Genomic DNA, 26,549 nt, shown 5'->3' on the forward strand with positions numbered 1-26,549 from the left:
AAAAAGAACCGCTTTTCTTTTTTTTTTAAATAATTCAGAATTCTATATTTTGCTTTAAGTTTTTGGGGTTATTATGTTTAATTCATTTTAATATTTGTTTTAGAGTACAGTTCCATAGTCATATGTATTGTCTTAACTAATGGGACAGCAAGCTACAGGGGCAGAAATTTCTTAAGCCATCTTTGAAAATTTAGTAGACATATGTGCATCCTAAAGCACAAACAGAAGGCCCAATCCTCTTTTTCTTTCTCCAGCCCACTAGCCTCTTAAATCAAGTGCCTAAAGACAGAATATATAAATACCTTCCCTAAAATATCCTGACATCAATGAACGAAATCAGCATGAACACTGTTTTGTTGCAGACTGTAACTATTCCAGAAACTTGCACCATGAACAAGATTATGCAATATTATAGAAACTCCACTTAGAATAAATTTCAAGGATAAAGAAAAACTGATACAGCAGATTTCAGATGAGGGTTATTATCCTGAAGATATTGCTACCATTTTTAATTAGTTCAAACTCAGTCAAATATAAGAAAATAAGATAATATCTTTAGTGATCTATTCAAGTTTAATTGCAACAGAGGAAGAAGGTTCCATTTCTTAGAAACAAGGATAATAAATCCTATCCTTATTAACATGAACTATGTAAAAAAAGACAATAGAAGCTTTAAGACAGAGAAGAAAACATGGTGTTTTTCTTTTCGGAACTATCTGGCCTTTAGTAAGAAATAGCAATTGTCTCTGTAACGAGGGGGGTTTTGAGAGTACAGATTCAACATCCTTATTAGGAATTTGAAACAGGTTGGTGCTTTGGAGGGTGGCTTAACATTCATCAGTAGAAGTTTAAAGATTAGTCAGTGAATGGTGCATTTCCTCCCACTCAAAACCCACAGGAGTGTGTCTGTGTTATTAGTCTTGACATATTTTCTAATCCATTATCTTTTGAATTAGCAGAGCAGAGTACACCCTCTGGAACAGACAAGCTTGCTGCACGCAGCAGTAGACTCATGGGGATTCCTCGGCTGGCCAGGAAGAACTGTTCCATAATCTAATCCACTCTTCTGTATAATTCTCTAGTTATCTTTTAATCAAGCCAAGTAATTTTGGACTGTACATACAACTTTCAGAAAAAACCTTCAGCTTTGATTTGGGTATGTCAGTGTACAATCCATCACTGTTCTTTGGACTGGGTTACATCTGCCTAGCTCAAACTGACACTATACTCCAATTTGGACAGAGTTGGTAAAGGAATATACTCCAAGGCAATTGAACAAGAAGCAATTTCCTAGTCTTGCAAAAGAAGTATCATTATGATACTACATTGTGATTTTCTGTGTGCATACCAAGAGAAGTGCTAGGAGTTTGTTTGGCATCCTCAGTAACAAAAGCTATCCTTTGTCTGGTGTTCTGTGAGAAACCTAAGCCAACAGAGTAAATAAGATGAACTTCAAATTAACTAATTGCAATTTTCATGAGAAATGAGGCAGGAGACCTGTGACTGATGAGCTTTTGAATCAGATGCATGGCTAAGAACTCTGATAGATGGGAAGAGTTAGTGCTGTAAATCTTTGCAGTACCAGAGTCATACAAGCCCTCAGCAGTCCTAAGACCATTTTTTTTTTCTCTAATACTCTTGGTCATACACCCAAAGCTACCTGCAAAGCACGGGTCTCCAGACATAAACTCATGGAAATACACAGGAAAAAATAAGCCTGACTGATAGCTAAACTGAGTCATTGGTCTATCATGACTACTGATATGCAGGTCTCAACCAGACGAAAAGTAAACTCTGCTTTCTCAGAAGGGATGTCACAGAAAATATTGGGATCTTGATGGAATGAGGACCAAAGGAAATAGATCAAGAACAATCAAGAAAAGATATTTTTGAACCTGAAAATGGCCCTAGAAAAAGCATTCTTCTCAATTAGATTGTTTCAGAATTAAGAACAAATGAAGGATTGCCTAAGAAAAACAAAGTTGTGATAGAAACCGAAAAATCACAATAAAAGTCAAGTGCTTTTCGGGACTCTGAAAAAGGTTTATCAATGACATAAATAAGGCTTGATGACGTGGACAAAAGATTAATGCTACTATCTCTGAATGAATAAAGAGAGAGAAGGCAGCCAGACTTCAAGCAGGGCAGATGAGGCTGTCAACAATATTGCGTCGTTTCACTAAGGTGCTGGAACATGTTCAGTAGAAGGTCCAAACCTGGAACTGTTGCAAAATGTCCAAGTCTGTTTTCTGGTGTCCAGAACCACAGGCTGCATGACCTAACAAGCAGCATGAAGGAGAAGGAAGAAATTTTGCTGGTACCGTGGGTAACAGAGGCAGCCCTCTACCTAGGGACAGGTGAAGAGCCCCCTGAGAGTTTCTGGGTCAGGATTTAATGGAGACACCAATATGAGTGATGTTGTGGGTTCCTGCTACAGGAATGAGCTTTCCTTAGTAAGTTTGCAGTGGGAGGAGCAGCTGAGATGGTTGTGCTGCCATCCAAAGGGATCTGAACAGGCTGGAGAGCTGGGCAGAGAGGACTTCCATGAAGTTCAGCGAAGGAAAATGCAAGGCCCTGTACCTGGGGAAGAATAAGCCCGTGCACCAACACAGGCTAGGGAAGAATGACTGGAAAGCAGCATTGCCAAGGAAACACTGGGGTCCTGGAGGGCAGGCTGACCTGACATTGCTCCAGCAGTGTGTCCTTATAGCAAGTAGTCCATCACCTCCTCGGCTGCATTAGGCAAAGTGCTGCCAGCACAGATCCTTGTCCCCCTAATCCACACTGCTGAGAGCACACCTGGAGTGTGGGGTCCAGATCTGGGCTCCCAGTACAAGAGGGACGTGGATGTTCTGGAGCAGATCCAGCAGAGGGTCATGAAGGTGATCAAGTGCCTGAAGCATCTGGAATAGAAGGGGAGGCTGAGAGGGCTGAGGCTGTTCAACCTGGTGAACAAAAGGCTCAGGGAGGATTTTATCACTGGGTATTAGTACCTGATGGGAAGATAGGAAGAAGATGGAGACAGACACTTCTCACTGGTGCCCAGTTACAAAATAAACAAAAAAGCAGTAACAAATACCCTCACAGGTGGAAAATGGAAAGACCAAGTGACCTCCCAGTCCTGTTATTGAGCTGAAGCCTTAGTAACAGTGGCTCCACACAGCTTTTCTCAGTCAAGGGATCTCAGTTTAGAAACTGCTGTATAGTTCCCATAACAGGCACAGGAAGTGACTCTATGACTTCACTTTTTGCATGAACTGAGAAGCTGCGTTCAGAAAAATATTTGAAGACTCTTTACCATAAAGGCATTTTGAGACTTTAGCCTGTGTGATGTTTCCTGTCTGTGAGCAGTCTAGGCTGATAAAGTTAAGCACCTACTCAATCACTGGCTTTTGTGCTTGTGAATAAGCCAGTCCTCAGCCTAAGTTTTACATCTGTCTTCTTCCCTGAGGAAGCCCTGTCACATTTTCTTCAGGTGTATTCCCCCTGCTTCCCATGTCTGCCTCACCCCACAGAGACTAATCCATGCAAGTGATCCAATTTGTCCCTGTAGCATGGACAGTGGTTTTCAAAGTCAAGCCACAGTGATTTACAGGAAATTCCCTTGACAAAAAAGGAGTACCATGTTAACCTACGTTAGTATTCCTCTTTTTTGTGAGGTTTAAACTGAGGATACAGTATTTTTTAGCTGTAAGCGTCACCATTTGCCTCTATAAAATCAAATCAAACCATTAAACAGTGACAAAACAGAGCCTGAAAAGAGATTTTTCAAAGCCACAAAATATCAAATCTGGAATTTAATTTCGAAACTGCCAGATACCAAAATATTATGCTGGTTTTTCTAGGGCAGAATTAATTGTACTCACAGTGACTAGTACAGGGCTGTTTCGGATCTGTGCTGATCACAGGGTTGACAATACAGAGATTTTTTTTTTTTTTTTTTTATATGCAAGAGGGTTTTTTATGAGCAGGGCTTGCACAGAGCCAAGGGCTTTTCTGCTTCTTATGCTGCCATGGCTGGCAAGGAAAGTTGGGGGTGCACTGGAGTTTGGGAGGAGACACAGTCAGGACAGGTGACCCAGACTGATCAAAGGGATAGAATGAGGAAGAGGAGGACATTTGGAGTGATCAAGTTGGTCTTCCCAAATCACTGTTACACATGTTGGGGCCCTGCTGTCCTGGAGATGGTGGAACATCTACCTGCCCATGGGAAGCAGTGAACTAATTCGTTGTTTTCCTTTGTTTTTGTGAGTGGCTTTTGCTTTCCCTGTCTTTAATTCAATGCACAAGTTTTCTGGCTTTTGCCCTTCCAATTCTCCCCCCATCCTGCTGGTGGGGGAGTGAGCAAGCAGCTGTATGGGGCTTGGCTGCTGACTGGGGTTAAACCACATCACCTCCACTAATCAGTCCCCAAATAATCAATTTCCACAGCAATAAGGTTTAGTGAATATTCAACATGACACTGTACTTCTTCTCTTGAAAAGTGGTTTATGTAGCTTTTAGAAGTTTCAATACACATAGTTTCAAACACACAATCCTTTTTAAGAGTCTTACATACTGAATGACAAGGAAAAAGGAGGAACTTTATAGGAAGTTTTTCTATTGATACCAATTATCAGTTAACAAATGCTGTGAGGATGAATATTCGTGCTTTAGTCTTCCAGCTGTTCCAGTGTTGTAATTAATGTGATTTGTTCATATTTCAAATATAACCTGTGACTGAGAAATTAATGAAATTTTTTTTTTTTTTATTAACGGCAAAGTTGAAATATACATGATAAATTTGGATTTGTCCTCTTATCATTGAGCTTTTCAGTGTGATTGATTTCTGAAAAACTTGAAAGACAAGCAGAAAAACAAGCCATCTATCAAAATTATGTGAAATACAAACAAATACGGACTTTAAAATCAATTATTGGTCAAGTAATTTGCTCAGTATAATTTTGTTCCTCAACATAGAAAAATATGAGTTGAAGGCATCTCCATATCTTTAATGTAAATGGCTTTCTCATCTCAAAAAATTTTGGGATCTTAAAGCATTAGGTATTTTTTTAATAACAGATTAAGTGTAAGCATCACTCTAAAGCAAAAGAACAGCACATTTTCCAGTCGTCTGTTCCTAAAAACCACTGAATATTCATGCTGCAGTGTCAAACAGAGTTTAATATTGTGCTGCTGCTGAGAGCTTGGATGAATTTGCCTTACGGCATTTATAGAGGGAGAACAGAAAGGAGAATTTTTCATCCCTTTTTGACTAAGCCACAGATTCCAAGAGAAATCACACAAGATATGTCAAATTTTCATTAGGGCTGGGGTTAAGCTTTGTTACATTAATAGCTTAAACCATAAAGCTCAACTGACCTTTAGTCACAGTGGTTTCCACTAGTGTAGCTTTCCCAGTCATGTCCTTATTCTCACGATGCACCACATCATTTTGACAACTAACTTGCAATTCCAAAACATCAGCAGCTTGATTTGAGCACAATTTCTTGGTGGTGTCTATGTAGAAATTCTGAAATCAGATAGAATAGCACATTAGCTTTCCGTGTAAATTATTATTCCAAACTGATGTGACATGCAAGAGCAACAGTCTTTGGGTTATTTCTGTGAGTTTTAACTATAGATCTTTCTGTTTGTTGAAGTCCTCAATGACATTTACCACAGAGCTTGTCTTTCAGGCATGTACATCATAAAATGACATGACCAGGAGGCACTCTAGGTGAAGACATTACCTCTAAAACACATCTCCAGTCTTTCTTTTCCTTTTTATGTTTGGCTATATGGTGTCACACAAGCAAAAGGAGATTTATGTATCCCTTTTAGTTGATTCAGATTACTTTCTGATTAACTATTTTTATTGTATCGATTGTTCATTTAATGTGTTCTGTTACATATTATATCACAAATTCATATAAAGTCTGACATTTCAATTACATTTACCCAGTAGCATTCACAGCATAGTATAGTTAGATGATGAGAACAGACAATTATGGTGTTATTAATTATAATTTTATTACATTGGAAAAAGCAAGTTAGATGGCTGCAATATTTGCATCCCTTGAAATTCAAGCTTCATACACACCTTTCCATAATCATGTTGTTTTATTTTTAATTCTGAGGTATTCATGTCATAAATACTTTCAGTCAAATACATATTTTTAGCTGTGTAAGTAACAGTCAGTTAAAAGTGTCAAAAATATATCTTTGGTGAAACTTTGCAGCAGCTGCAGTGTAGGTACAGACCAATTGCAATCATTATACCAGAGTATATGTTTTAGGAAATAATCACAATAGATTTTCCATTCAAAATTAAATGCAGATTTTTTCCTTAGCAATGACAAAGCCCATCCTATTCAGGGAGATAAGGTCATGTTGGTAAATCTGACAGTAGCTACACAGTAATAGGATCTGATCTTTTCAGAATCAACCTACAATTTGTAAAAGCACGACACAAGCCCGCTTTTTACAATTTGCCCTTTTTAAAAAAAGATATCAGCTAGGAACAAAAAAAGTCACTTGTAATCAAAATAGAAAATTAGGAAGAGTATACTAAGAAAAACAGATGATGGAACCTATAAAACACAGGGATGATTTTTCCCAGTGCGTGGGTGACAAGTGGAAGACTCCAATTTTTCAATTAGACGATTCTCTGGTACTTTTCTCCTTTTTCCTAAGCCCCCCTCCCACCCCCCCTACAAGATAGATCGACAGGAGTCAGTTGAGTTATAGTGTTCAATGCATGTTTGTGCTCTATAGATCCTACAGCACTGGGTCGTGCTCACCTGCATTGCAAAAGAGCCTCTGAGGCCCAGCAAAGCTGTAAGCATGTAATTCACAAAAAACTCCAGGACTTGTAAAAAAGAAATTCATATAAGAAATATTTTGCAAAGAGGACAGAAATGTCAGAAGAAATTATTCACAGCAGAGAGTTAAAATAATCTGTTGGAAAAGACACTGTTCAAATTAGGAGTGTGCTCAGTGTGTTGTGGAATAGGTACACTGAGGCTACAGGGTCTTTAACTTTCTTTCACCAGGAGGGCATGGCCCTTCTTTCACCTCCTTTTCTTGATCTTCTGCACCTAAACATGCCTGTATACCCCACCTGTTTGTTGCCAGACTGCCCCAATTATATGTACGCTCACTTTATAGACAGTTATTGAGAAATGTCCACCTTCTGCTGGGGGAAAATAAATGCCTAAATAACCATGTTTCACTAAACTAGTCACATCTTTGGTATCAGTCATACCTCTTTATCAAAAGTTGAAGGTTTTGGGAAGGGTAGGGTAACTATTATTTATAGGCAGATTATTCCTGTGTTCTAGCTGTTTGGCATACTTAGCACACAGAAAGCTTTCACTTAATGGTCAGCTTTAGGGAAGAATGAACCTTAATTTAAACTATAGACATATTTATTTTTTTAAAAAAAACAAAACTCTTATTTTCCAGTCAGCTCCTTATTTACCCTATTAATACTAGCAATCAATGTGATGTATGAGTATGTTGAGTTTATTTGTTTTGCATTGCCTTAACTAATTAAAAACAGGCCTTGGTATCAACATAGGAAGTTCCCCTCATTAAGGAAAATGTATCTGGAATTTGTGCTAATCTTATAATTCATCAGCAAAACCACACACTGTGAAAAAATAGTTACCTGGGGCACCTTGTAAACAAATTAAAATATGCAAAACTCAAACATTTAAAATAAATAGGATTACAGAAAATGAACTGTCACATCACTTTATGCTGAAATCTGATAGCATTTTAACATCCTTAACAGCACTATGGATAACAATTATACTAAAGACCAGCAAAGATAAGTTGTTTTTTAAAAACTATGTAACTGAGAAGCCTTGCAGTTGTCTTTCAAATACTTGGCATATTTAAGAGCACAGAATTTCTATCTAGGCAGAGTCATTGTTCCACTAATTTAAAGAAGTCAGGATATTAGCCATGATTTTCAATAGTTACTGCCAGAAAAACATTAATTCAATTTAAAACTCATAATCTGAGCCGCAGTCATTTGTTATAAGAGATTACTCATGAGGAAACCCCAAATCTCAGCATTTGGAAAATAAAGCCAACAGCAACAGGTGCATGAAAAATTTTACAGTGATGGCTAAGAATTGCCATTACATCTTCAGGTTTGCTTGTGGTCCAGGAGCAGTCAGAATGTAAAGCAGTAAAGGTAAATGAGTCTAAATATGCACAGTCTTTCTCAGGAAATAGGACTGTTGTGTCAAACAGGATAAACACAAAGTGTGAGAGTTAAGGTGAGAACTAAAGGACTGGAGATGCATCACTTTAGTAAGAACAGAAGTGTCAGAATTCAGCAGAAGAAGTAAACGAGTGCAGTGTTTGTTGAAGGTGCATGAACTGAAAACACTGCAGAAGCAAACTGTTTCAGAGTAAGGAGATTGAATTAGTTTCCCTTGATCACCTGACGAGTTTTATTGCACCTATACGTGTGTGTGTGTATGTGAGATCTCTTCTGCAAGCAAGGCTTCCCTCTGCTTCTCTGCTCCAGAAGCAGTAAAATCTGATGATAGTCCTTATGAGTGGCACTGGAAAACAGTAATGTTTTCCCTGTGTACAGCCACAGTTACACAAAACCTATTCTCAGAATGCTGATTTCCCCTGCAACATAAGTGTCTGCTCTCATCCTCCTCTCCCAGCTCCAAGCTGAATTCTCCTCAGACTTAAATTTGGGCTACCAACAATTGTATCCATGTGAATATTTTTTCCATTACCCTGTCTAATTGCTTTTTAAACTAATTTACATTTCTGTTATCAGTACCATGTGGCAATGAGTTCCCGAGTTTATTTCTGCACTGAAATTTACTTTGGGTTGTGAGGTTTCTTTTTACTGCCTTAACTCATAATTTCATGCTGGTGCAGTAATTCCTCTCCGTTAATTTTCTCCCATCATTCAGATTTTTGCTCTTTTTCTTGAGTCACCTCTTCTTTAGGTAGAAGAGTTTCTGGTCTTTAATTTTTCCCCTTCCAGGAGTCAAATTATAAGTCATGATGCACTGACTCTGGAAACTCCTGCTCATTTGCAAGATACAACCCAAAAATACTGAAGGCAATCCCTATCCCACACATGCTTCAGACAGAACTATTTGGTCACAACTGCTTAATCAGCCCATAAAATAGCACAGAAGTTCTTACAAAAGAAACCCCAAATGCCCAACTAACTAACCAATCAACCAAAAAACCCACCAAAAAACACCACTAAAGCAGCAATAACAAAACCACAAAACAAATAAGCAAACAACAACCCCCACCTTCCTCCAACTCTGAAGGTGTCCAGCAAAATTATTGTAACCACTGAGATACAACAGAAGGAGAAGCTCTTAGAGTAACTATGAAAAAAGTCCTTTAAATCTGGTGACAAAAAAAAAAGAAGATAAATTCATGTTCATAATACACATTATTGTTTGGTCATTTTTTTAAGGAAAGAACACCTCAACAGTATCTAGAACATTCAGAGTAAAGAAGGAAACAACATTTGTTTGAAGTACAGAAAAATGTGGGAGTAAATATGAAACCAACAGCTGTCATAATCTCTGAAAATGTGGTGAGAGATGTAGTGGTATAAACTAATCTGACAAAACTATGCTTTTCCAGACTGAAAGTCAAGCTGTTACATGATTAGAAATGACTCTAGTGAAGAGGAGTACTCATTTGCTGGAGCAATCAGTGCTGGACATGGCACTATGTTTTTGGAGTACCTAATTGCAAGTCACACATGCTAGAAGATACAGAATATAAATCTTTTACTGCAATCTTTAAAAACAACTTGGAGTGGCATTATTTACAGCCATCAGAAACCCAAGCCAAAGCTCCAGATATATATTTGTTGCTTTGGCATATACTGCATGGGTATATTTATATCTAAAATACTTAATTGCTGCATGCACCTTTCCACCAGAAGAATAAGAAGATGTATACATAGAATGAAAGTGTGATGAATGATTTCACTGTCCAAACACAGACAAAAAAGACAATTTATCTCCACAAGCTCCGTATGACAGTTCTGCAGGAGTCACACGGCACTGCATTCACAGGGAAGCCCAAACCAGGCTGGATGAAGTTTTAGTTTTAAATATTTTGCAGACTATTTCAAGGAAATTGTGAGAGAAGGTGGTAAAGTGAGACATATCAGTATTCATAGCTGCTGATTTATAAAGAAGACTTTATGAGCTTCAAAACCTACAGATTTACAACCTACCTATATGATTTTGCTCCCACAGTCATTATATCCCCAAGACTTTCTTCAGGGAGAGTTTGGAACTACAGTGGGTCAGAAAATAATCACAGATTTTGTTTCCCATCTAATACCAGCCAGAGTAAATGCTATCACATTCAGAGCCTTAGACCATCCTGAGTCACACAGCTGAATTATTTGCAGGTTGGAAGAGCATACGTTGCAGTACATTCTGGAGTAACTGCATTCATTGCTCAGACTTACACCTGTGCTCATCATCAGGTGATCCCCCCTCTATTCCACTCTGGTGGAACCCCACCCAGAGTACTGTGTCTAACTCTGGGGCCCCCAGCATAAGAAGAATATTGATCTGCTGGATCAGGTCCAGAGGAGGGCCCCAAACACAGTCTGGAACACCTTTCCTAAGAAAATAGGCTGAGAAAAATGGTGTTGTTCAGCCTGGAAAAGAGAAGGTTCTGGGGAGACCTACTGGCAGCTTTGCAGTGCCTAAAAGGAGCTTACAGTAAAGAAGAGGGGAGGCTCTTTATCAGGTAGCATAGTGATAGGACAAGGGGCGTGGTTTTAAACTGAAAGTCAGTAGGTTTAGATTAGAGTTTAGGAAGAAATTATTTTCTGTGAGGGTGGTGAGGCACTGGAACAGGTTTCGCAGGGAAATTTTGGGTGTTCCATCCTTGGAACTGTTCTATGCCAGGTTGGAATGTTGTTTTGAGCAACCTGGTCTAACAGAAGGTGTCCCAGCCTATGGCAGGGGTTTGGAATTAGATGATCTTTAAGGACCCTTCCAACCCAAACTGTTCTATGAGTTATGAAAATATATTTCACCTACTGTAGGACTAGAAATCTGAATGGGTGCTCTTACCTAAAAGATGGGAAACACAAATTTGAATAATGGGAGCACACACATGGGAAATGCTGACATGTCCCAAAATCTATATTATTATGGCAGATAATTAGGATTGATTTATTCCACTTGGAAAGAAACAATTACCTTTGGATTATTATTAACTTGTATCCCAAGGTAGCCTTCTTGTATGATCTATTGGCAAGCCAACTTACATTGCACATCAAGGTAATTTTTGCAAGGGCACAGTGTACCCATAGCAAAGGGTACTGACAAGGGTCTATGATTTTGTAGCAAAGAATTTTAACAGTCTTTCCTATTGCACTGATTCCAGTACATGATATCAAGTCTTCATTTTCCACAGTCCACTGGAGTGTGGAAAAGGAGAAGAGCTAGTTAGAAGATACTTCAGGAAGGCCATGGGCAATAAAGAGGATCCTCATTTAGCCTTATTAATATACAGGATGAGAGCACTTTGGAGAATTATTATTTGCCTGCAGGACTCATAAGGTACTATAAACTGCAGATTAACTATTTTGACAAAGAAGGGGTCAAGGTTATATTGTTTCAAAGACAGAAAAAAAAAATTAATTTATGAGTGATTCTCTGCCTAAAAGAAGAAAACATGACCAAATTAAATTTTGTGATCCTGATTCAGGTGCTTAATAAATTTCTTCCTCACAAGGTAATTTCTGTACATACCAAAAATACCACAATTAATTTGACTCTCACTGTCAGTAGACTGGGTTTTATCATAGAATCATAGAATGGTGTGGGCTGGAAATGACCTTAAAGACCATCTAGTTCCATCCTCACTGTCATGGGCAGGGACACCTTCCACTAGACCAGGTTGCTCCTGGTTCTTTTCTCAAAGGTTAAAAAGGGGGAAACTATAAACAAAATCATGCTCGATTGTAAGCTAATGCTACTGTAAGCACATTCTAAGGGTTCAAACTTTCCAATTTCATACTGTATTTAAACTCGTTTTCATTTTCCTAATAGTAGGGACAGAAATCCCTGCTCAGAGTTTGAATTAGAATACTCGGATTTAAAACCAAAACAAACCAGGGCAGAAAGCTATGTTCCAGCCAGATACATTTCGACAAAAATAAAAGAATATAAAGTACCAAGCCGATTGGTCTTGGGGAAACCAGTCGGGCTCCCTGCCCGACTCGCAATTTGTATGTGAGCTGGGACAAACGACGACATCCAGACAAAAAGGAATAAGCGGGGATGAGGGCACCGCTAGGGGGCTCCGCATCCCGGCGTATCCCGGCACATCCCGGCACATCCCGGCGTATCCCGGCACATCCCGGCGCATCCCGGCGCATCCCGGCGCATCCCGGCGCATCCCGGCGCTCCGTCAAGCGCTCCCGCTGAACGCGCCTCCGGCACCGCGGCTCAGCGATGAAACCAGAAAGCTTCCCCGCATCTCGACTCTCCTCCGACAAAGATTTCTCCTTCTGGTCCACCCCTCTCCCCCCGTCTGAAACCACGCACAACAAATTTGGCGGTCGTGCCTGGGACTAAGGAGAAAGAAAACAACGCTTGATCAGATCTGATGAATTTTTGGGATGCGATGTAGTGAAACGTTAAGATCTTGTAATTTAACAGGTTGCAGTTCAAAAATTGAGGTGAGGGTGGCAGGGAATAACAAAGAGTGGGAAAAAAGGGATGACCATCCAGCTGATAGGATGACCTTTAAAAAGGGCTGTTGTATGTGAACAGTACATGCTTTCTTAGGAAATTTTGCAAGGGCTTTAAGTAGGTAAGGAAATACTGACACTCTTCACTGACAGTTCCCACCGTTCAGGGAAATTTTCTGCAGCTAATGGAAACAAAAGTAGTTGCATTTTGTAATCAATTAAAAAAACACACATGAGTGTATTTCTGTTGCATCCTACAGAAATTCTTTGATTGCTCCAGAAATTCAGACTCCCAAGATTTTAGTTCTTAATCCAATGACTTTCATGTATTCATTCACTGCTTACAGTATTTGTTTTATCATTTGTTGAGTGAGATCTTTTTCTCCCCCCAAATTTTTCCCAGAATAGTATCAATTGTGTCTCAAAAGACTTTAGAATTAAGTTTTGCTACCAAAGATCTTTTATATCTCTGGGTAACTGAAGCTGTCAGCCCCTTTTTCCCAGATATTTTTTCCCCTGCTCTGTGTGCGTAAAAGAGAACAGAAAATTATACTGAGCACCATTGAGTGGTCTGGGATGAAACAATGATGCATTAGCCAGCACAAAGTCACCGGGCTTACACCTTCAACTTAGTGTTACAAATCAAAAAGGCTATTTAAAAATCTTTTAGCAATAGTTCAAATGCAAAATACAGAGACCCATAATGCCCTCCCAGCTCCATCTCTTCCCTCTTCTATCCCTGAAAAATACATAAAGGGGGGCGTGCTTGATCCCCAGTGCCTCAGAGCAGAGAATATTTTTTTCATCTTTACTCTAATGTAGATGATAGTATTACACTTATTTTTGCAGTGCTGTCTTTATTTTAAGGTTTGGCTTTTTATTTCTGAGTACTTTGTCATAAACAGCACTTTGTCTCTACAACACCATGGAGTGGAAGAAAATATTGTTTTCTCCATTTTACATGCTGGCAAATCAAAATGCACCCTTTTCCACATTGTTTCAAAAAGTGGGTAGGAACAGGTGAGATGCCACCAGCTGTCACCTTTCTACACACCTTGAATTCTTCACCAGCCTGCCTTCCCTGCCATAAGCACAGAAATTGCAGCCACATTTGTGAACTCTCAGCCAAAGAAACTAGGCTTGGGCCGTTTCAGTTTGGGCAATGAAACTCCATTAGCATCAGCCTGTGGAAATCCTGGTTTCCATGGCACTCACAACAGCCCTGAAAGGAAGCAAGAAGAGGATTCCATAGTTTCACAGTGAGTCTGATGCTTTACCCCAAAGCTGGCTTTACTTTTCTCTTGGGCTACCGACTCACTAAATAGTGAAGTTCTGGGGAGAAAAAAAGTATACACCTGAAGACCTAAATTAATGAGATCTACTTCTGTATTACAAATGCACCTCACCTTGGCAAATGGAACTGCTTGTTTGTTCAAAGACTATGAAATGTTGTATTTTGTGCTATCACCACTTAAGCAGAAGATGTGAATTCTTTCCATTTGTCTTTAATGGAACATTAACTGGAAATATAATTACAAGGGAGAGCTAATTACCTGCAGGTTTGCCAAACTGCAGATGGAATATACTCAACAGACTGAAATCTGAAGGCTGAGAATGATGTGAATGTAAGTGCAGTTTAGTGTGTGGAAAATTTGAATTGAAACTAAATGAAAAGAAGAATTAAATTTCCTGTAACTCCTGCCACAGGTCTCCAAAGGAGGCAGCCCTCACTGCACTGCATTGTTGTTCCACCTGTCTCTCCCTCAGTCCTCAGATCTTCTCTGCCCCTGAATATTTAAATAACATCCACACTGGTTCAGGTCAAATGCATCTCACAGAGTATTTTTTCTTCGCCATTGCCTTAAGCAGACACCAAGGAAGGGTAAGAACAGAGCAAGTCAGGATATGTTACATCCAAATACGCTCTCAGCCTCTTGCTATTTTCAGCTCAGGGAATTTCCTGAGTTTGACGTGGTTTGTCTATTAAGAACACTCAAAGGGTGTCTCTTCCAAACATTTGTCCAGTCTCCCCTTGCTCTCCTGATCCACTTCCGGCCTTGATCTGACTCCCCCTACTCTGAATACATCCTGCCCCATTTCCTCTAATTGTGGTCCTGCAGAGACTGGGGGGGAGGGCGGGGGAGTGAGGGAGTGAGATTTTTAAAATAAAATGTTTTCAAGTTCTTGCTGCTGTGCTGGCCTTCCTAGCATGAGTCTGCAAGTCCAGCTGTTGAACTCACCCTCTTACTTCCTTTTACTGCTTGACAGAAAACGCTGTGTGCAGCAGACATCAGCCTCGGGAAAGCAGCAGGACGCTGAGTTGGTAGGAATTAAATACTTCAGACTGGATTCGGTCCTCAGACCCTGGGTGTAAATCTACACTTATTCCCTGTAATTTGAAAGCATTATTCTGGATTTACTCAGTCATGGCTGAATTCAGCATCAGGCTTCTTGTTTTTCAAAATTATCTGGCTTCCAGGCCACAGCAGGGAATGTAACAGCAGGAGTGAAAGGAAAATGGGTTATTTTATTTGCAAAACGTATTGCTATTCTAACAGGTATTTCTGCAACCTTTCAATTCCTTCAAGAATTTTGCCTTCTCACACACATACACACATATAAATTTACACAGAGATATGAGTATATAAATATTTCAGCTTGCCCACTAGAAACCAGCCTGTCAGAAAGAAACTATTTTGCCCCATTTTTCACTTCCCTCTTTATTCTTTATTCTCTGACATGATTACAAAGTTCTGACAATTAATTCCCTTGCAGCTGTGCTGAACTGCACACCGGTGGTTAGCAAACCCAGCCAAGTCACAGGGGCCTTTGGTTTGTTGGCAACGTTGTACCATGTCCTGTAAAGGATCTGGATTTTTCCCCATCAGAAAGGATGTTCACATCCTGATACTTTTGGCAAATTGGGAAGTGCCCACCTGCAGTGATTGAAGGACATAGACCATGCTATGCAAACAAAGCCAGTTTATTACACTAATCACCAGTATTTATAGTTCTCTAACATCCATGCAAAATTTTCCGCTCGGACCCCTTTGCCCCTGTTCCCTTAGCAACACAATCTTTTCGGTTATCATGTCCCTTTACATCCTTTAGTGCCAGCAATGTTCTCACTACATCTTCTCTCATCAGAGTGGTCAGGGTGACCAGACATGATGTCTTCACTTTTGTTCTTGCCTTGAGTTTATCTCTCCGATGGCCTCCACTGTACCAGGGCCAGGAGGTCTGTGGGGCTACCCAGCTCAGCTTCTGTAGCTGTGTAACCTTCCATGCCCACCCACCAGAAAAAAATGTCACTTCCTATTACAAAATTTACCAAACCTATTAAAAGAAGACTTTTTGGTCTGTTTCTGGCTGGTGGCATTTTCAATTTTGAATTTCCTCAATTCATTACAGGGAGTAAAAATTAAGGGAAAGAAAGGCTTTTAAGACCATTTGCTTCTGGGCATCAAAATGAAACTGTGCGATTCCATTCTGTCATTCTGCCTCCTGCTCCCACCCTGTCCTGAACCACTCTCCCTCCTAGGTACTGACTCTACTGAAGGTCCGAGTTCTCTCCCAGAGAGAGGCTGTAGCCTAATCTGCCCCAATACCAAGCCGTGAGAATGAGAATTAAATATCCCTCTGTGCTCATAATTGTTTTCCATTCCTTCTGTTGCATCCACCCCCCTTCCAGGCTCTCTCCTGAGAGCTGGCTTTGTAGGACAGGCCTGGCACTCCAGCAGTGTTCAGAGCTATGCCTCAGTGACATTTAAAAGGCCTTTTAAGCCCATTCAGGCAGAGTCAGCTGAGAAGAGAGGATCTCTACAAATCTCAACCCATTATTTCCTGGCTTACAAAAAAAGAGCAACTGGAAAGTCATCCTAAGAAGAAGCATGGAAAACACTGGTGGTGGTGCTTTGCTCATATGCTAAGAAAGGTCAAATAGCAGAAGGTTCATACTCAGTAATTTTTCTTCACACCAAAGATACCCTGATAAAACCTTGGTTGTTAGTTCCACCATTACAGAATGATAGTAGATGACACTAAGGACTGCACAACCTTGAAAGTGGAGATTGCTCATGCCCAGTTCATGCTCATTCCAGCATTTCAGCATATGTCCAGCTTCATGAACTAGTGTCTGAACTTGGCAGTAGTTTAATGCACTGAACCAGTCCTTCAAAACCCCTTGTTTAAAACTTTGCTGAAAGACTCTATGTGCAGAAGACATTCTAAACAAAAAGTATACACATTTCCTAAACAAAATAATGAACAATTCCTGTTCTACATTTACACATTTACAGAACTCAAGAGGACATCCAGGTTGGTGAGGTTTTAAGTACTGTTGCAGCTGACTAAAGCATTAAATACTGCTGTCATGAAGAGTTCTGCTGATAAATTCTGACCTGTTAGGGCATCCACAAAACTTTTTGGAGGGCTTTTCCACAATGACCACATATGTACACCAGACAGAAGAGTCTGAGCAAATAAATACTTGCTTAGTGGACAACTCTTAAAACTACTGACACAGGGCAAAGAGCTCTGTAAGTCTCACAATTTTCATCAATAAGATTGCTTTTGTTTCATCAGTCCACTGAATTACCTTGGGGATTTAGAAAAAAAAATATTTCTGCAGCCTAAAATTTCCTCTCAGTCAGTCTTTGAGCCAAGCTTAACTGTTCACCTGGTTTTCAGTTCAGCAGCCAGCCTTTAAAAACGTAATGCTGTCTTCTCCTGAAGTTTTCAACATTCAGATGGTCAGCTGGGTCATTTTGTCTGATGTGAATATTTTCTTCTCAGGACTTAGAAATTGAGATGACTCTAAATAAGTTCACAGAGGTTTTAAAGGAGATTATTGTTGCATCAATCTTATGCCAGTTTTGAGAGGTAATATTTGCAGTTCTATTAAGTGCACAGGAAAGACAAATTTCTCACTCTTCCTAACAGTAAATAGTCCAAACACACAGGCCAGGCCCTCCCCCAATGGCATGTGTTACATGTCAGATTATCAACAGATGAATATGCCCAATATTGCAGAAAAGTTTGCAAGCAGTGTTGCAGGCTGCTCTCCCAGATCTACCAGCTTGGCTCTCATGTTTTGGCTCTGGGAGAAAAAAGGCAAACATGTCCAATCAAACTGGCAGCTTTGGCAACAGTGGGACTTTTTTTCCCCAGGTGAAATGACTGCTGACCTCCAGCCTTCTATAATTTCCTTTATCTGGTTTGCAAAATGAGGGTAGGCAGGAGAGGAAGAGGCTGTGCTCTTGGTGGCAGGAGTTGGTCATTGCTGCCTCAGGAAATTGTCTGGAACTGCCAACCAGAAACAAAGGGCTTGGGGAAGAAGGACTCACCAAGCCAGATGTAAGAAAACATTTCTCTCTCCAAAGCTGTTCTTCTCTGTGATTTTACCAAAATAACAATTTGTGGAGAAATAGAGTGCTGTATAGGGAAACAGTATTGAGCAGAATCAAAATATTCCAGCTCCAGGAAAACAAGGCTGCCTCCCAGCTGTGCCTTCAGCCAGCCACCACGAGCATATCAGGACTGCTGTAGATCATGCAAGCAAAGATGCCTGTGGCAGAAGTGAGGTTGTCCCAGCTGAAACAAAATGGTAAACCTGTAATGAGCCTGGCCAAGCTGCAGAAAGATGAGGTGGCTGGTGCTTGTTTCAAGCTGGTTGAAAAATGGCTTCTTGAGAGTTTAGCGAAAGTAACACAAATTCTCAAAATCATTTGGCTGATTTTGGCTGTTGGTGTATTCTTGACCCAGTGAGAAACAGATTAATACAATAAAAATACCTAGCCAGCTGAAGAAATCAGTCTATTAAAATCAGTGTGCATCCTTGGGTGAGTACAGTTATGCACAGGTTTCACTGTTCACAGGAGCAGAACCTCAGAAAACCACACATTCACACATACTGAAGTTTACTATGGTGAACAATTCCCTTTGGTAAATGGAAAATCTCACCGTGGTCTTGTACAAGCCTAACAGCTGGCAAAGTCAGGACCTTGGATTAGTGTATTCTACAGCAGTGTGTCTTTTCTGGCACAAAGGAAGCTAAATAATCTATCAGATATATAAATATTGTACAACTTAAACCAAAAGGTATTCAGGGAACAAACTGTATGTTTCCACAGATGAAGACATACTTAACATGTTGTGGGCACTACCAAAATTCAAACAAAAACCAGAGAAAATAAATTGACATAATTTATTTGTTTTTTTGTGAATATATAAGAAGGCTGGCAAGAATAAAAGAATATGCAGTTTGTTGTCATTAATTCAGATTTAATAGCCTTTTATTTACTTAGGTGCAGAAAACTTCAGACCTAACAAATCCATCTATGTTTTCTGGGTGCCTGTGACATTTGAAAACTTATAAAAGTAATGTAGATCTCAGATTAGTCTCACCCTCCAACACTTACTTTTTAGATAACTAATAAGCTCAACAGATTGTCACACTGCATGTGACAATGGCTCTAGGGAGAAAATTCTCAAATCTACCTGGAGCTGGACTGAAATCTCTCATTAATTTCACATGGATCATCAAAGAGCATCTGTGAGGTAGCAACAGTTTGTGGATGGCACAGTCCTGCTTGCCAGCAGAAGCCTTCCCTTCAGCACTACTCATTTCCAAAGACATAAACTCCAAAATTATTCAATCCTGCTGTGAATTGAAGAGCTGTGTCATAGGCAACCTGAGGGCAGCTCCAATGCATCCTTTCGAAACAGAATTTATTGGGTCAGCAACGTCTGACTCCTCCTAGCCCATTTGGCCACCTCTGTAGCCAGCATGTTAGCAACAGGGAAACACATCTCATGTGACAGTAACTGTCCCCCTTTTGAGGCTCCATTTTGCACTGCCAAACTGAAAAGAAGCTTTAATGCAAGAGAGAGCTAGACCCAGGGAGGAGTAGGAAGCTACACTTACAGTGCAGAGCTTTTTGAAGTCAGTGAGTTTTACTGTGTTCTGGTTTTAGCAAACCTTTGCAGGAGGTGGTCTGTGTGGTTTTGTGACCCAAAAGTTTCATTTTAAGTTTAGGGGGCTGGGTGAAAGAAGACATTTATGAAGAAACTAGTGAAAGATTCACACATATCTTTGAAAGCTTCATAAAGTTTGCACTGAACTGCATGGTTTCTAGTCCAAAGTAGGATTTCATTAGAATTTTCCAGTAAAATTTCTAAGAGCTTGAATTTTGATCCACTAGAAATAAAGCAGAAATAAAAAACCATGCATTTCAAACCACCTTCTTTAATTATTTTTGGTAGTCTAACTTTTGCAGACTGTTTGTAGCATAAGTATTTTTTGATATCTTAGAACTTTATATAAGTAAGACTGCAGTTACAAAGTTCCATACTTCCCCCCCCCCCCAAAAAATAAGTCTTTGCAACATTCATATAGTAAAAGGAGAAAAGCAGAGACTATTAAATATTCTTTTGATAAAAGCAGTATTACTGATAGAAATTTCTAGGTTTGAATAGTCCTCATCACATTTCTCTTACAAACTTAAGCATATTCTTTATAGCAATTTCATAATGCAGCTATCTAAAACTTCTATATTAAGCCCTGGATTCAAGCAGGTATTCTTTTTTTTGTGACTTTACGGGTACAATTGGTACATTGCTCCTGGCAGACTGGCAAGATAGCACACAGGAATTATCTCATTTAACTGTAGATCAATGCCATGACTGCAACGATAAAATTGTAGGAAAATTGTACAGTAACTACAAGGTTATTATCAATCACTTTTAGCTCTGCAGTGGCGCAGGAGAGAGGACAGATACTGTAATAGGCTCTCTGCTGAGTACTTTTCATTAATATACTCTGTTTTCTTACAGTCTTGCACATCTTTTACTCCCAATGGTTACTTTTGTCTTCCTTGTGATAAAAGCGGGGAAGTCAGCCCAGGCTCAAGTAAATATATCACGTCATATCTTGCTTTTCCTCTTACGGACCAAAAGGCTTATTTAGTTATTTATTATTTGTTAGAAATGTATCACAGGGACATTTAATAAAATCAAGATGCATCTTTTGTTTGGTAATTGTTAGGTCACGGCCCTAAGTGGAAGCCAAAGCTAAACAGAAAGTCCGTAGCAGATTTCTAATGTAGGCAGGTGTTCCTTTACTGAACACGGTAGATTTACAGAGGCATAAGGCATAAAATGAAGATGCCTCATCAAATCCCAGTCTCAAACAATTGCTCGGATTTTAACAGTTAATGAATGCATAGAAGCAAGGATGGAGCCACACGCTTTTTCACTGCTGTGAAAATGGCTTTATCAATGAAAATCAATTTATCAATGGTTGCAAAGTAATTTAAAGGTTCAAAGCAGTAGTACAGAAGAATAGGCTTTACTCTTTGTTAAAACAGCTTCTTTTGCCCACTTCAAATTTTTCCTTTCAAAATTACCTCTTTAAAAGCATTTTTCTTCACACCTGACCAAAATTCTTCACTTCAGAGAGTCCTCTGACTTCAGCTCTCTCATGGTCATGATAGAATTCAATGTTTTGGACCAGGGAAACAGTAACATATTTTGGCACAAAAGTGTCAGGGATTTTGTTCCAGAGGAGAGCTAAGTACAGTAGCCAATTGCTATAGCACTTTTTTCTTTCCTGCATAAGTTTAATTTTTCCACTATAAAGGGAGAAAGAGGAGGGACTTCCTGGGGAGTAAGGTGGCAAATTTCTTCTGATTGTCAGTACAAAAGTGCGTGTCATTCAAGAAAGAGCTGCCCGGCGATGATCTCAAACTACTTCAAAATTATTTTGCAGAACTCATACCTAACATTATTTCACAAGTCTATTTTAATGCAGAACTTCTTCCTAAGACTTGATGGAGATGTATGGGGACACATTAAAAACTCATGACAACTACATCCTTAAAAAAATACTGTGGTTGCTGTGAATTAATTTTGTAGGCTGCTTGACAAATTTTGTATTTTGGACCTCAGTCTATTATTTTGCTAAAAACTACAGAGAAAAAGTTCTGCCCAGAGATTTAGTTCAGGACAAAACAGGTCTGCTAGCCAAGAAACCTCACCACTAAGCTGCTGAGCGACTGCAGGCAAGTGGTCTGCTGTCTATTCCTGCTGACATGCATTCTCCACCTATTTAGAACATGAGGATATCTGCTGGGATTGCCGTTCACCGCGTGTTTCTGCAAGGCTCAGAGACCTCAAGACCCTCATTCCACACAGCCCTGTAGGTGATGTGATGACTATAAATATCTGTGCAATGGATTTTTACCATCACACCATTTCCTAGTGGAATTTTATCTCATCCAAATATCCTACTCTTATTTTCCAATGATCATCCAAGGCAAGTCCCCAGGTGTAAGAAGCTCTCCAGCTGCCTAGAAACTGAAGCTGCAAGTATTAAATGCCGCCCCAGGATCCTTATACCTAGCAGCAGCCTTTTGTTCCCATCTCTTTTCATATTACCCTTATGTAGTTCTCTTGTACAGCTGATAGCAACATGAAAAATGTGGAAAAAAATCATGCTTGCCTTAGTCTTGACAAAGCAGGCACATGCACACATCACAAATACTGATATATTTATAAGATATATATTTTGAACACAGAATGATTGAACCATTGTAAATGAAGCAGAGGTCTGGAGTCAGAAAACTTCCCCGAAATTATGACCAAGAGAGCGAGTTCAATTGATTTGCATATATTCAGCTGATAAAGAAAACCATCTCTAGCAACCAACTTGTTTATCATATAAATAATAAATAATAATAAAAAATAACATCCTTAAAATAATAAAAAGTAACATCCTTATATAAATGTGCTCATCAGAACCCCAATATCCTAAATTCACTGAAAAAATGTAAACCTGATTCCTCAAAAGAAAGAGCTGTCTTTTGTGAAGGTTCACCCTGTATTTGGATCACGACGACAATAATTACCAAGTCACTCACAGTGTTACCTGAGGCACCAAGGGAACCTGCCTTGCACAGAATAGGAAGCAGAATGCAGTACAGTGTATTCCACAGGGCCATAGGGCAAGCATCGATGAATATTGAGATTAAATGACAGGCACAGAAACAAATGCTAATAACCAACAGGATCAGTTCATAGCTTGCCTCACTGGCCATGTCTTTTCAGGGCCACATAAGATTTCCCTTTCAGTTACATCAACTCTAACACCAGCCTTAACCTTGATACAGGCTATTTTTGCAGTTTCTTTTTTGTTCTTCCCCAGATGGCAAGCTCTTTCAGCAAGGTTCTTCTCTTTTTCACTGTTTGCAAACAAGGCAGCCCTCTCGTGTTTAGAAACATTTATGTATGTTCATGGCTGTCCTTCTGACTTAAAAATAATTTTGTCACAAGGAAAGGCTAATGTGTGGCATCAGAGCTGGAGGAGAGCTACGTGGAAGCATGCCTCAGCTAACACTAAGGCAAATACTCCAGCAATTAATGCAGAGAAAACTGCTGAATACAGAACACAACCTTTATGAAAGTACTAACAGGAGGCTTGAAAAGTAGAAGAATATGAGCTATCTTAATCTCATGGTTCCTCTGAAATTAAGTTCCCTATTCATGGTTACATGTCCAGTGTGCAGGTGAGACTGTTATCAAATCCATCACCATTCAGCAAAAAAACCCCAGGGTGAAATTCTGCGCAAAAAAAAAAAAAAAAAATTACAGCTGAGGAGGAAGAAACTTTGATGGCTTAAAACAACCTCCTTATCATCCAACTTTTACCTGTCCCAGGAGCTATAGCTGGCATCGACCTGTTTTATGCCCTACCACCTCATTTTTTACCAAGGCCCTTCAGAACAGAAGGAACATTGCAATGAGGTACAGGAGCTATTGTCCAAGGATGTATTTATTTCAGTCAGATGTAGTAAAGGCATGCTCAGTAGAGATGGGAGATAGAAGAGAGAACAGAATTAGGGAACTGAAGAGCAGCTGTTCAAATTAACTCATTGCATCTGTCTAAAGTCATACAAAAAGATATAATTTCACCCAAGAGCAAACCTTCCAAATGGCAATTTATTTTCTAGAAATAATTTAATGACACACAACTACTTGAGTGCTGGTACTTTACATACAAATAAAAATGACAAGTCTTTGCACTTCAGTGTTGTCATCTAAATTAGACTTTTGAGACCAAGTACTCTGTGGGTATAAATTAGCATAGCTCCACTAATGCTAGAGGAATTATTTATGCACCAGAAGAGGAAATAGTATAGGGAAAAGACATTTTTTGACTATAAAACTCTAGCTCAGTCCTGATTGTTTTTATTTAAATTATTAATCCTCTGGGCATCTCCAGTGAATAGATTTTACAACATTTGTAGATCTGGAGAATGCATATATAGATTCATGAATTGATAGGACAAGCCTAAACCAAAAAGATGAAGCACAGGACTGAACCATGTAGGACAAGGGAAATCTATAACCAAGGTTTCTAGGTGGCTTATGCAAAACTCCATCAATTTTGGCTTTAAAGGCCGCAATTGGCAATGGGGAAAAGGGTCATAAAAAAATAGATATTCTCATGTTTTGAGAAAAAAACCCTTTACTATTAATTATTGTCAGAACCAGTGTATTCTCTGAACTTTCAGTTCCCTTGGTGGAGAATTTAAACCTTTCTAAAGAGAAGGGACAAGCAGCTGAGCATGTTCCTCACACCACTGGTATGTACCATTAGTATCCACATATGGGATGTAATCCTCTTCAAGAACGTATATGAGTCACAAAACAGTAGCAAAAATTCAAATTATTTTTTAATAATAGGATTTAAATCCTTGTACAAAAAAAATAAATAAATTAAATGGTGCAAGTCACAGGTAGAAGGAATTGTGCCCCGGAACTCTCAGAGGAGAGAACCCAAGACATGACACACTGGGATCACTGGATTCAATCACATGGCTGCATTCAGCATTGCCTTGGAGCCAAATCATTTGTACTTTATTGCAACTGCCTCTGATCCCTTCAAACAAAGGGACTACCACTGGGCTATCCATCTTTCTGTGGTACATTGATGGTGCTTCAAAGGTGATACAATATTGTTTTGTAGGTTTAGGGTTTTTTTCTTCTCTTTTTCTTCTCAGGAGACATTAGGTAATGGTACTTTTACCTGCTGGTGTGAATCATGACACTTCTGTTGTGAAATCTTCCTTGGGAATGTTGAAAAGCCAACAGCTGTGCTCCTATTTTCACACCTCTAATTCCATCTATTTCAAAATAGTGCTGATGTATTCTCTCTTCTCAAAGACTATATCCAAATGGACCCCCAAAAAGCAAATAAAACAAAGAAGAAGGTGCTGTTAAAAATACCCATTAAACTATTTAAAAAGACAAAAGATTTGTTATAGAAGGAGACTGGGCTCTGAACAGAGGCATTATCAAGGGCTTTGTCCTCTGAACTCCTACTGAATATGCTTTACTAGGAACATTTTACTCATCAGTTATGTTCTGCAAGTAGAGTGACGGTGATGTTTATCCCGAATGTTGAATTTATTAAATGGGGATTTTATATCACCCCTTTTATTATAAAGTTATAAGCTAAGCGGTTAAAAAAATTACAGATGAATAAGATGAATATGGCATTTATCATTAGACTAGGCAGTAGTAAACAAAATTCTAATGTGAAAAGCTGTGCTTTTTATGGGTTTGGTTTCTGTCTTTGAAAGAGTAAGGATAGCATCTTTCCTTAACTGAACAAGTTTTTAAATGTAATGAACACAGATGCACAAAAATGCTCTTAGTGGTTGTATATCAGTAGGCAGTTTTCTTAGTTTTCCAAAAATTTTTTCTTGTCCGAGATTATCTGTCTTTAAACTATGACTATATCAAGTAAAGTAATGGAAAAAAGACATTTATTATGTTTTGGGAAAAGGCTCTCAATATTGGTATGGTGTATTTTAAAACATAATTCTCTATAAATTCAATCTATTCACATATATCTGCCAGATGAAAGAGAAATATTAGTGAACTAAAAATCAAAAAGTAAAATGAAAGAGAAATAAATTTACTTGATTGCACCTATTAATGAAAATGTGAACCCTGTGAGATTAGTAGGTGGGGACACATTTATTAAATACCTATGAAATAAGAATTTCAGTACAAAGTTCTTCTGTGGATGATTTCATTTATCTGCCATTGAAAGTTATCTAGGACAGAAGTTTATTACAGTGAGATGCTTGTGTAATAAGTGTGAATAAAATGGATTCATAACATTTAAAAAGAAGAGGAAGGTTAAAAAATTTTCTGCTTCTTTCATGCTACATTATCAATATACAGTGAGGAGGGAGAGAGAAAAGGAGAGGGAAAGGGAGAGGGAGAGGAACAAGGAGATGGAGAAGGAGAAGACCTATTTGATTAAACAACCTTGTATGTTTAGCACATTTTTACAGTTTTATATACCAGTAAGGAAAGGAAAGCCATGACACATGTATCTGTTCTTTTACCTGAAATGGAAGTTGAACAGACACATTCATGTGTTTCAGAATATAGGAATCAAAAATTATGGCAGGACTATAAATCATATGCTTTTCTGCCAACATATGTGGATTTTCCTCATGTAACTAAAGTTTTCTTTTTCACAACAAAGATATCAAAAACTTATGGGAATTGTTTATTTATTTTAATATTTAAACTGATACTTTACATCTTCATTAGCAGTAAAGATGAAGACTTCAGGAATCCCCATTATTCATCACCTTGTTGTAAGATGATGAATCTTGCAATGACGATCCCCACCATTGCATCTTGTTGTAAGAAAGGCATGGGGTGTGATCTGGGATTACGTTGTCAAAATAAACAGTTGTCATCTTTGTGACTGTGTATGTGCATGTTTGCAAAGGGCAAAGGACAGTCTTCCACA

General features: G+C 39.0%; 1 protein-coding gene across 1 annotated transcript in view; it reads right to left on the reverse strand.

Moving 5' to 3' along the window:
- THEMIS (thymocyte selection associated) overlaps positions 1 to 26,549 on the reverse strand; it is a 75,845-nt gene that overhangs the window by 8,845 nt on the left and 40,451 nt on the right. The window contains exon 5 of the mRNA XM_058835962.1: positions 5,362 to 5,512. Within this exon, the coding sequence (XP_058691945.1) occupies positions 5,362 to 5,512 (151 nt within the window). The remainder of the gene's footprint in view (positions 1 to 5,361; positions 5,513 to 26,549) is intronic.

The sequence above is a fragment of the Poecile atricapillus genome, chromosome 3 (genome assembly GCF_030490865.1).
Source record: "Poecile atricapillus isolate bPoeAtr1 chromosome 3, bPoeAtr1.hap1, whole genome shotgun sequence".
NCBI lineage: Eukaryota > Metazoa > Chordata > Aves > Passeriformes > Paridae > Poecile > Poecile atricapillus.